Source organism: Chelonoidis abingdonii, chromosome 15, assembly GCF_003597395.2.
Source record: "Chelonoidis abingdonii isolate Lonesome George chromosome 15, CheloAbing_2.0, whole genome shotgun sequence".
NCBI lineage: Eukaryota > Metazoa > Chordata > Testudines > Testudinidae > Chelonoidis > Chelonoidis abingdonii.
The window spans coordinates 46961181-46972811 of NC_133783.1; the positions used below are offsets into that span (position 1 = coordinate 46961181).

An 11631-nucleotide genomic window follows, 5' to 3' on the forward strand; every position below is an offset into this window, starting at 1 on the left:
CCCAGGAAGGTAGTGAAGATGGGGAAAGGGATCTAAGGAAGGTGGGATCTCTCCTTTGAGAAAGGGCTGACATCTGAAGAACATTGTAGATGCTGCTGCTGCAGAGGACTGTGATAGTGATGGTAATATTAATAAATAACACAGAGATATTAACAAGGAAGAGCCACACAAGACTGTATGGATCACTGGACAGGAGCGGAGCCTGCCCTGCTACAGGTACTTAGATGAATCCCATTAGGGCAATACGTGAGCAGCTCACAATCTTCAGCGTATTTATACTCACCCAGTGAAGTAGGGAAGTACTGTTATCCTCCTTTCTTTAGCCCTGGGGTTCTTAAACCTTTTCATCACAAAGACTGTATCTACTGAACCACTTTCTTTCCCATTTGCTATGATGCAGAACCACCTCCCTGCCCTATCTATCAATACATAACTTCCTTGGCAACTAAAGTAATTGCTCACATGAAAAAGTCCTGATATTACCTAGAAACAAGGAAAATAGCCAACATCATATGACTAGCCAGATCTACCTGTACTGCCAACAAAAGCTGTGTAGAGCAGTGTGAGAATCACTGACTGTGCCTCAGTCTTTTTCCATTCTATTTCTGTTAATCTTACCTAATCCACACAGAGTATGTGGTCTCTTCTCCCACCAGTATCAATAACACTCAGTCCATTTCATATACCAAAATTTCTCAGAACACTTTCCCCAGCACTATGAACTGCTGTTCAAACCAGTTAATTCAGGAGTCGGGTATGAAATTTCAAAAACTGCATCAGCGAAACCTTTGGAGTTCATAGAGTGATCAGAAATGTTTTAAAATATAATAATTGGCCAGGTATTAAGGACCATATTCCATTCAGGTCTTTTTAACGCTAAAATACACTAGCTGTAGAGTATAGTGATTACATACTGGCATGCACTGGACTTTCTCCAATAAAATATACATATGGCTCATCAGAATCAATGGAAGTAAAGGCAGGAGCATGTGCTTGGACCCACATCAAGAACTGCAAATGCATGGGACTTCTAGAATCCATCTACACAGTATATGTTTTCAGGCCAACTACTCAAGTAACTTTAAAAAAAATAATGAGTCAGAATATCTCCACAGCTCTGGCTGCACCACAGAGCTGGAAAGCTGCTGCATCTCCCCACTTGATGAGTCTTTTGGAGTGGATTTAGTCCCCAGCTGGTGACTAGAGCTGGTATAACCAGCTGCTATGCTACTGTCCTTGCAACCCCTGCCTTTGGTGACATTGAGCTAGCAGGGAGGGATAGCTCAGTGGTTTGAGCATCAGCTTACTAAACCCAGGGTTGTGAGTTCAGCCCTTGAAGGGGCCATTTAGGGAACTGGGGTAAAAATCTGTCTGGGGATTGCTCCTGCTTCAAGCAGGGGGTTGAACTAGATGACCTCCTGAGGTCCCCTCCAACCCTGATATTCTATGGCAGTGGACACAGCCTGAGCTCTAGTGATCTTTAACCCATGGATGGCTCTTTAGGGACCATCATCTGCTAGCATAGGGTGAGTCTCAGGATCAGGGAGTTGCTGCTTTGCAATCCCAGCTGTTCCCACTGCAATCTTGACATTTATTTTCTGGTTTAGAACACAGAATGTTTGAATCAAACATCAGTGACCCAACCCATTCAAATAGCTGACTTCTTAAACCTCGATTCTCCATAATTTTTTATACTGGATAAAAACAGAAATATCTCATTTCCTTATAAAAGCCTGTTTAAATGTACTTACTGATTTTACCAACCCTGTTTTGGAAATGGAAAAAACAAAAGCACAAACTGATGTCCAGCAAAGTTTCTTTATGACAGATCATATTCTTCATATCACAAAGCATTAGTTCAGAACTCAGATGCATAGACATTTTATTTGCAAGTACACCAGTAGAAATATTGCTTTGTAAACACTTCCACTTCTGATTGTAAATTGCTATGTTTACATATGAAATTCATTTAGACTGGAAATCATCCCATTTTACAAATTAGCACAATCTATTACATTTGTCTCAAAGAGAAATTAAACCTTAAAGAGCAACGTTCAAGATAATCTGAAACAGGGTATTTTAGCAATTCCATATGTAATTGGATGTATGTTTTCTGCATTTCTTTTCCAGGCATGGCTGAGTACTAAATAAAAATACTTTCTTCTATATAACCACTTTGGATCATTTGGTGTTGTCACATGTAGATTTTACCCTCATCTCTTCGCCACAATTTCCATGTCAGAATATTTGAGGTGTTAGATATGCTGGTTTTGAAAAAAAGTGAAAGGAGGATTATGAAGGAGAAAAATTGCACTCACATCCAAATATTTTGATGACCAGCAGTGACTGAAATATGCCAGGTATGCATAAAGAGATATGCTAGGTATGCATAAAACATAAAAACCAATATCAGATTGCCCTTTTTATGTATAAAGTTGTCAAATCAAAGTACTATCGATCTTAGGTACTTCTATATCTCCCTTCATGGTAATATCTGACGATCTTAATTGTATCTATCCTTACAACACTCCTGTGTGATAGGGAAATGCTGTTATCCCCATTTTACAGGTGGGGAACTAAGGCCCAGAGAGATTAAGTGACTGACCCAGGGTCACACAAAGTTGTTTATGGTAAAACAGTAACTCGCAACCCAGATTAGTGCTCTAACCTCTGGAGCATTCTTCCTGAATACACATTCATTATATTACAGAGTTGCTCTGTTGAATCTCACCGCAGAATACCATGAAAACTAGACAGTATTTTGGTCTATCTAGATTAGAGATCTAATTAGAGATCCTGAGGTGCAAAGTCTGGTTCTAGATTGAGAGGAGGGAGCTGATAGGTCAAATACTGGGCTTGGGTTCAGTCCATTACTGGAAATGGCAGCTGGTCACAGAATTGGGATCTGGATTCAAACTCTTCCTAGCTTTCCATGCTATTTGGACGTGGGGTTTTAACCTCAGGCCCATGTCTAGCCTGAATTTACCAGAACTCAGAGTGTAGCCTCATTACGGTAAGTTTGTCATATTTTCTCTTTGAAGCGCAAATTATCACATAAAAATTATTAAGTGCAAAGGCTAAAAATGGAATAATTACTTAAAATGCCCTGAGATATCATTGTCTGCCAGATGCTAGTGTCTTTAGCGTCTCACATTATCTCATATGGAATCGGTCTCTTCAGTTTACTTTTCAAAAGAAACCCAACAAGAGTGAAAACAACAGCTGCAAGCACCACAGCTGTAACAATAAATGGAGCCTGGGAATGACTGGCAGTGGTGGTAAGTGAACCACGGGAATCCACGTCTTCCTGATGTTCAGAATAGTCCAGCTCTGTGAATTGAGAAAGAGAGTTTGTTGCATTTTGTTCTCTGTTCTAGTTATTGCCAAAAATATCAGGACTTGAATTTAAAAATTTATATTCTAGATCAGGTCAAGAAATAAATCAATTTCACTCTATTTTATACAAGACATTCTAGACACATTAATCCATCTTTATATTAGTAAAGACTATTTCATGAACTGAACCCCCAGCAGGGATGTTTTAGGTTCAATATTAAGAAAACACCATAACTAGCACAAGAGCTAGGGAATGGAATCATTTTTCAAGGAAGGTTGAAGTTTCTCTTTACTGGAGATATTCAAGGTGAGACATGACAACCACAGTTCTTCAACAGTTTGTGGATCATTAAATCAATGAAGCTATAAGAAGAAGATGGACTGCATCTCATCTTTCTTCCTGAATAATTGATTCATTTAGCATTTTGGGGATGTGCAGATTAAAATGATGGATTTGAAATGTGCTAAATAAGGAACTAACGTAGATGCTATTAGTCAATAAACAAGTCCCTGGTGTTTTTAATGGAGCTGATGATAACCTGGTAAAAGTATGCAGCAGTGCCAGAAATCGGAAGTAAACTGACATGCAAAGATTTTGTGCAATGAAATGAAAAGTGATTTACAGAACCTTATACTAAATACAAGAGAAGGTTATATGCATTTACCAGCATTCCTGTTCTCAGTGCCTTCTTTCCAAAGCTCAATTGGCCCAACAACAACATCCACTTTTTCTTGGTAAGAGCTTGTATCTCTTTTGGACCTGGGTATGCAGCCCTGGTAGCATCGGGATGAATAATCATATACCCTGCACACTACCATTTTGAACTGCAGGTAAACTGATGAATATTGGTTAACAAACTTGAAGGAATTAAATTTGAAGCGTACGATGGAGCTGTAGGGTGAATAATATGTACCATATGTAGGATCTCTAGCACATCTAAAATAAACAAATAAATACAATTAATCTTCATGTGTACACACAAAAATAAATCACTGACCTCAAGCATTTCCTATGTGCAAAGATTTAAAAAAATTAACACTGCATTAATGCCACAAAGGGACAAAACTATGTATTTGTAGTAAGAGGAGAAAATGAAAGAGGGTAAAATAGTGGCAGTGACTTGTCTGAAAGCAAAACATACAGTATCATTTTCCCTAATTCAGCAAGGTATTTATGTACATGCCTAAGAGTGTGAGTAGTTTTACTAAACTTGCATGCTTAAAGTTAAGCTTGTGCATAAGTCTTTATAGGATCAGGGCCCAGGACTGACAAGTTGCAAAGGAGTCATCTAGTGGTGTCCTAATCTATGGAAAGGGCCCAGAGCTGCTTATTTATATCTCCAAGCTGTCATGCGTATGATCCCTATGGAATAGCTGATGCAAAGGGTGTTAATTGTTACTGTTAAGGGGAAAATGTAACCACGATATAAGCTCTTAAGTGAGGTGGCCAGAAAACAACAATTCCATTTCACAGACAATTTTGAAATTTGTTTTTGTTCTAATGCAGAAGAAAAATGAGAAACCAAATGTGAGAGAGAGCCAACCCAGAATAGCCAAGGCTGTCACACAGGAGAGGGGAGACCCAGGGTCAAGTCCCTGCTCTGCAGAGTCCTCCCAGCAGAGCAGAGACTTGACCCTCAGTCTCCTACAGCCCAGACAAGCACCCTAACCAGTTGACATAGGTCTCTCTCTTTGTCTCACCTGAAAAGCCCTTCCCAATGACAGTTCTGTTAGAACTGATATATCTCCAAGAAACTTTTCAGCTTGGATGAAGAGCTGGGGGGGGGGTTGTTTTTTTTTTATTTTAAACAGGAAAAAAATTAGTCACAATTTTTTCTACCAGCTCTATTCTGAAGGGCAGGCTCCGTCTCTTTACTAAATGGCTATACAGCTCCTTACACAATGGGGCCCTGATGTCTGATTGGGTTCTAGGTGCTACTAGATATGAACAATAATGATCATAAATTCCTTCTTCCATTCTGTTCCATCTTATCCAACTCACTCCCACTCCTCTGATTTATGCTTTAGATGCAAGAAGCAAGAAAGTCAGCGTTTCCAATGAACCAATCTCTAGTAAGTCAGCTGCACAAGTGCTTCACAGAACAAGATTCTAGTAAGCTTCACTTTCCTGTCAGCACTGACTCATGCCAAAGTTCCATGCCAGTGCATTCTGATTCAATTTAACCACCATGGAAAGGAACTCAATTTATCTGTTAACACACTGATATTATCTCAAAATAAGGTGCAGAGTTGTCATATGGTCAACGCATTGCATACAAATATTAATGATCTCACTCTCATAATAAAGATCTCAAGGTATTAAACTATTTTTATAATAATCTCAGTTTATACTGTACAATATGTGTTTCTGTTATATTCATGCCAACATTTGTGTCACCTATAGAAAGTTAAGAGGTGGTTGGATTTAGATATGGTAAATTTATTTCCGGTTGGGTTTTAATTTAAATAAATATTATTAGGTTTAGAGTATTTGACTTTCTCTGCACTGAAAGATTTTATCATATCATTTCTTAAAAGGACTGGTCTGAATATTTAATTTTTATCTTATACAATAGATAGGAATTTTTAAACTATCATGTAGGTGGCTTCCTTAAAACTTAACTTCTGTATATCCTGCTACTCTTCTACTACCTGGCTGAATTATTTTGAAGTTTCATTATTTATTCCCCATTATTTATATACAATTAGAATTTCACCAGTAAGTGAATGAGTCAGAAATTTATTGACAATGGGACCTGCTCCTAAAAGATTTTCCCTTTCATACCCAGAAAGATGTAGAATCTAGTGATAATGGAGGAGTCTACTGAAATGCTGGCAGGTAAAGCAAAGGAAATGCCATAATGGATGAGACCAGTGCCTTTTCTTTCTTGCCAGATCTAAGAATCTAATTTGTTTTCCATAATTCATCTATCTAACTTTTCCACAAAAAATAGTTTAAGCCAAGTCACATGAACAATTCTAGGCCATTTGAGTGACATATAGGAAAGCAGAAATTACAGCAAACATTAAACTTCTGTCATTTGTATCAAGCACTGAATTAGTCATTTGAAATAACATTTCCAGTATAGTACAAAATACAAGAACAAAACAAGAATGAATAATTAAAAAGAATCAGAATATTTAGAAAATAAACAGTTGAATTCTATAGACAAACTATTTGGGGCTGAATTTGATCTTGATGTAGGCAGGTGAAAATTCATTGTCCTCAGTGGAGTTTGAGATAAAATCTACTTACATCACAAGCAGTAACTATGTAACATGCTTGAGTGGAATCTTGCATGACTGCATGGTCTAAACATCATTTCTATTGTTATTTCTCATTTCATACCAGGACTGGCCAAAAAAGATTTTTAAACAGTTTAGTGGCATAGGGAACTGAAATCAATTCACATTGTCTCTATTCAAATTATTCCATAAACAAAACAGATACAGTACTCCATGCACAGTTTCATTGAAAACCATCACTGGAAAAGTCCTTACCCACGCCTGATAATGTCATAGGTTACTGTTGTAAAATCATTGGGATCAGGTGATGCAACACATGTGTCCAAAAACAACACCAGATTTGGGTCAGAGCTGTGAATTGAAGCTTGAAGGAATAAATTCTGGTTCAATCTAACATAGTATGGAGAGTCATACACTGGTCTTGAGAAGGATGGTGATTTATAAAATGAAATGGTCACGTTGTATCTGCTGTACTGAGTTTCATTGACCTCAGTAACGTCCTCAGCCACATCCTGAGCAACATACATGATTTCTTTCCATGTGTTTTGGAGCATTTTGCAGTTGACATGCAAATGAAGATCTTTTTCCCTTTTGATTATGTAACCAGAAGAGGTTGCTTTGATCAAGTTGGAATACATGATAGTATTGCTGTTTCCCTGTTTGACACAGGAAGTACAGAATTATCTAATGTAGTCACATTTTTGCCACAATTACCATTATGTCACTAAACTTTTGATGAACCCATAGAACAACACACATTTTAAAAGCATTGCTTCCATGGGAAGTATTTTGAAAAGTAATGTGACTTTGGTCATTTCTATTCACAACACATTTTAAACAAAATTGTTGGCTGCATGATACGGTGATTACATTGAGATGTGAAAAAATATTTTCACTGAACCCAAATACAGCCAAGTTAGTTAACATTAATACAAAGACGGAACATGAAATGCAGAAAGGTCCTGATTCAGTACGATACTTAAACGTGTTTAACATAAAGCACATGAGAAGTCCTATTGAAGTGAATGCTTTAAATTAGATATGTTAAGTACCTTGCTGAACAGGGGCCTATGTAAGTACCAAATATTTTGATTATTCACGAACATTACCCTCCCTCTCCCATAAGGTCAAGCTACAATATTATGGGAGAGGGAGGGTATGCGAACATGGGTTGAGATTGTTCACATACCTTCCGTCTCTCATAATATTGTAGCTTGACCTTATGGGGAATAAGTGAGGAGTTTCTTCAGGCAAAGAAAGAACAGATGGTAGTGTTCAGTGAATCTGAATCTGAACTTGCAGTCGTTGGTTCACTTGTAACTCCTGTTAATTACAGCAGGTTTCTGTTCATGACCCTTTTCAAAATAAATTCTGCAGTTTGCACAGACCTATTTACACAGGTGCTAAATATTCAACTTCATACCTCTCGTTTTGTGCCACAACCATTGTATGGGATGTTGAATATAATATCATTTGTTGTAATCTTTGGTTTACAATAAGGGTCATTCAAGCTGACATTCTCTGCAGTGTAGCCTTGTGAGAGGAGATAGGCTTTCTTAACAACTGCATGCATATATTCAGGCAAGCACAGAAGAACTGATAGGGGGATAAAACATATTATTAGTGCCTTCAGGCATACAGTAATAATTAAATATTCAACCAACACACATGCTGCTATCTACTCTGCGTGTACATTGGGAGAAGGGAGGGTGTTCATAAAACAAATCACATGATTTCACTTCTTATGTCTTAATTATCAAATTATGCACCAGGGGGCTGTGGTTTAGGCTGTGGATAACTATCACTAAGAAAATCTGCAAATTATTCTCTCCTTGTGATCAGAGAGTGTCTCCCATTAGTGTTAAGGATCATATGAAACACGGTTACCATAGTAGAACAAATTCCGGCGTAAAGAGAAAATCCACTTGAAATTGCTTGGAATTTTCCTTGAGTAAAATTAAGGACAATACTACCAGGGCTTTTATTAAGGAAAGTAACTAAAGACTTTCAGTATTTCTGAGACAGAATGATCTAAACACAAGGGGAGGTGAAGACAAACAGTAAAGTGAAATTAGTGTGTTGGTCAACAGCAATTTCGCAATCATGAATTATCCTGATCAGCCAATGGAACTAACGAGTTATGTGCTATTCAATATTAGTAAGGGCTGCAGAATTAGGGGCTTGCATGTATGACCTTACATAAGCCTTACGGGGTTTGGAGATACGTGTTCAGAGGCTGACTCACATCAAAGAGCATCAAAGTGATAGTCCTTAATTGGGGACTGAATCCTGTATAGTCTTTTCTTGGGCAGAATGCTCACTCAAAAGAATAGGAGTTTTCCCTGAATGAGGACTTAGGGATCAGGCTTTGAATGTTTGTGAAAGTTGTTCAAGTTCACTTGTGGGCACCTCTGTAGCTGAAGATGTGGACAAATTGCAGGGGACTCATGGAAGAGTATCAAAAACTGGGAAAGAAAGTATAGGGAATGATTCCTATTATAAATAATTCTAATACTAAACACGTACCAGCAAAGCGCTCAGCAGGCATTGAGCTCAAATAAATAACTAATGAGTTGGGGAGAGGACATGAAATTCACTTCTGCTATATAAAGAGGAGTGCTTGCAATGAGAGTTTTGCCTGCATCAGGACTAGGATCAGACCCAAAGAGAATGAGCAGTTCAGTAGTACAAGGGGCCATAATTCAGAGTAATGAGATGAGATGATGAAAAAGTAAATTTAGGCTGAATATAGGAGAAAATGTCTAAAATAATTTGATAATAGCAAACAGTTTTATATTTAAACAAAATCAAACTATTGTCTGAAAGTAACAGGTCAGTAATCCCACAGTGTGAAAGATGACAGTGAGTGGTACTACAGTGAGGTGGCTGAACATTAATCAACAGTTATTTATCAATAAAATCAATAAATAGGCTTATCTGCTGAAAAGCAAAGTTCTGTATTAAATATGAACTTACCAGTATTCTGATCTGCTGGAATGATATAATAGTCAGCACGAAACCCTCTGTTTGTTACACTTGAGTCACTGTGAAATCGAACTGTCATCAAGTTTGAGGATGATGTATATGACAGATAGGAACCATGACAAATTTTCCCCAGTAAAGGAGAAGTATGGAGTGGCCCGTCATAGATCTCAATATAATCATACTGGCATGTACCACCTTCTGTCCTGGGGAATAAACATGAACATTTTGTAAACTATTTTGTAAACTTCTATTTAAGTATTCATCCACAAAGCAACACATGAATCGCAGATTAAGCCCTTCAGACTGCAAGGTGTTCATCGCAGAGATTGTCTTCATTCTGTATCTTGTATAGTACCAACCACTTTGTTAGGACTCAACAAGTAACAGCAAATAATACTCCATTCATGCCATTTTTCATTTTAGGTTTACCGGTCACTTAGAATTGTTAAACCCTGTTGAGAAATGTCCCTGAAATGGGGAGGGTACCAATTTCAAAATTCCATGATTCTGAACCCATGAATTGCCTTAGAAATTAGTGCCTTACTTACTCAATATCACTAAATGAAAGTGTCACACGGTAATTGCTCATTGCTTCTATTTCCCACACACAATCTGCATTGTTTGGATAATTCCCAGGATAGAATGGACTTTGAAATGTCCCAGATGAATACTGAAGGACACCACCACAAGTATATTTTGCTGAAGAATAAAATGCAAGAAAAGAAAATACATATGAGTCATTTATATATACTTTTGCATATATTTGTATACAATTTATCAGACGATGCCAAAACCTGCTGAAGTTAAAGGAAAGCCTCCCATCATGGTCTTTATAAAAGGTACTCTATGATTAGCATCTGATCTCAAGAGCTGTTGATCCCACCCACAGTCTCATTTAATACTCAGGACCTCTCATGATTAGGCACTAAATGTATATAGCTGAAGACAGAAAATATGGGCCAAAGAAAATGTTTAGCGAAGAAAGATTATACTTTTTTCTCTCCGATAATGTTATGTTATTAATTAAGGTTGGAAGTCAAATTTTGAAGAAGCACCTGGTACACTGGGGACAAAAATTACAGCCTGAATGAAAATAGCGTCTACAGTCAACTTTGGAATGTAACAATTTTTACTTAATGCAGCGCTTGAAGTGACATAAGGGTTATACATTCCTCCTCAATTTTCTCTCTAATGAACACATACAAAAAGAAGAAGAGCTACAAAGGTCGTTATCTTGATGAAGGACCTACAAATATATCTTGTGTTCTTTTTTTTAATACAAAAAAACCAGGGTTTCATTTCTGTTCTGATGCAGAATGAAAACAAATGTTAAAGCCTCAGAATTATTTTCCAAACCAAAATTCTTGTTTTCAGCCATAGTCTGTTGAGAGAAGAGTAAATACAGTAAAGACAGCAAAAATGAAGGAAGCATGATCTAAGAGAAATGCCATGGGCACTGGGACTCAAAATATCTGGTTTCTATTCCCCACTCTGCATTCAAATAATTTAGCAATGTAATCCCACCACATGCCAACAGCTGCGAACTGAGACTGAGGGCAGATATACACAGTTCTCCTCTCTTCTCCAGAACCACAGGGTGAGCACAGGATTGTGACAGCGTATTGGAGGATGGCAGAACACCAGGGAGCAATTCAACAACAATACCGAGAACCCTTTATTGCCTGAATCAGGTTTCAAATTTGGTCCTTTGAATTGCTTTTCAATTTATCCTTGCTCTCATTTCAGATCATGCGGCAGCTGCACTATGAAACCATGAGCTAAACCATTTACAGCACAGAATCCCATAAGAAAGAAACGTTTTAGGGAAGCCAGAATGAGTTAGCACTCACCAGCGGTAGTGTACCAGGGCCACAATGGAGTGTATCCCGGTGTTCCTGCAGGAAGATAAGAGAGGCACAACTAGAGCCCTAGGGCGAATTTTCACAGGAATGGCAAAATGCACATTGCAATGGATTGAAGAAAACTGTATTTACTCTCCACACTTCAGTGTTCCGGGGGTATAATATGCAAGAGTAGGGGTGTGCGATGAACCTGTACAGTTCA

The 11631-nt window shown here is 37.9% G+C and overlaps 1 protein-coding gene across 1 annotated transcript in view; it reads right to left on the reverse strand.

Annotated features, from left to right (window-relative positions):
* Nucleotides 1–1865: 1865 nt before the first annotated feature.
* LOC116839330 (scavenger receptor cysteine-rich domain-containing protein DMBT1-like) overlaps nt 1866–11631 on the reverse strand; it is a 29678-nt gene continuing 19912 nt past the window's right edge. The window contains exons 7-13 of the mRNA XM_075072679.1: nt 11418–11462; nt 10116–10266; nt 9559–9770; nt 8006–8178; nt 6838–7238; nt 4002–4273; nt 1866–3330 (exon numbers count right to left, since the gene is read on the reverse strand). Of these exons, the coding sequence (XP_074928780.1) occupies nt 3149–3330; nt 4002–4273; nt 6838–7238; nt 8006–8178; nt 9559–9770; nt 10116–10266; nt 11418–11462 (1436 nt within the window). The 3' untranslated portion in view covers nt 1866–3148. The remainder of the gene's footprint in view (nt 3331–4001; nt 4274–6837; nt 7239–8005; nt 8179–9558; nt 9771–10115; nt 10267–11417; nt 11463–11631) is intronic.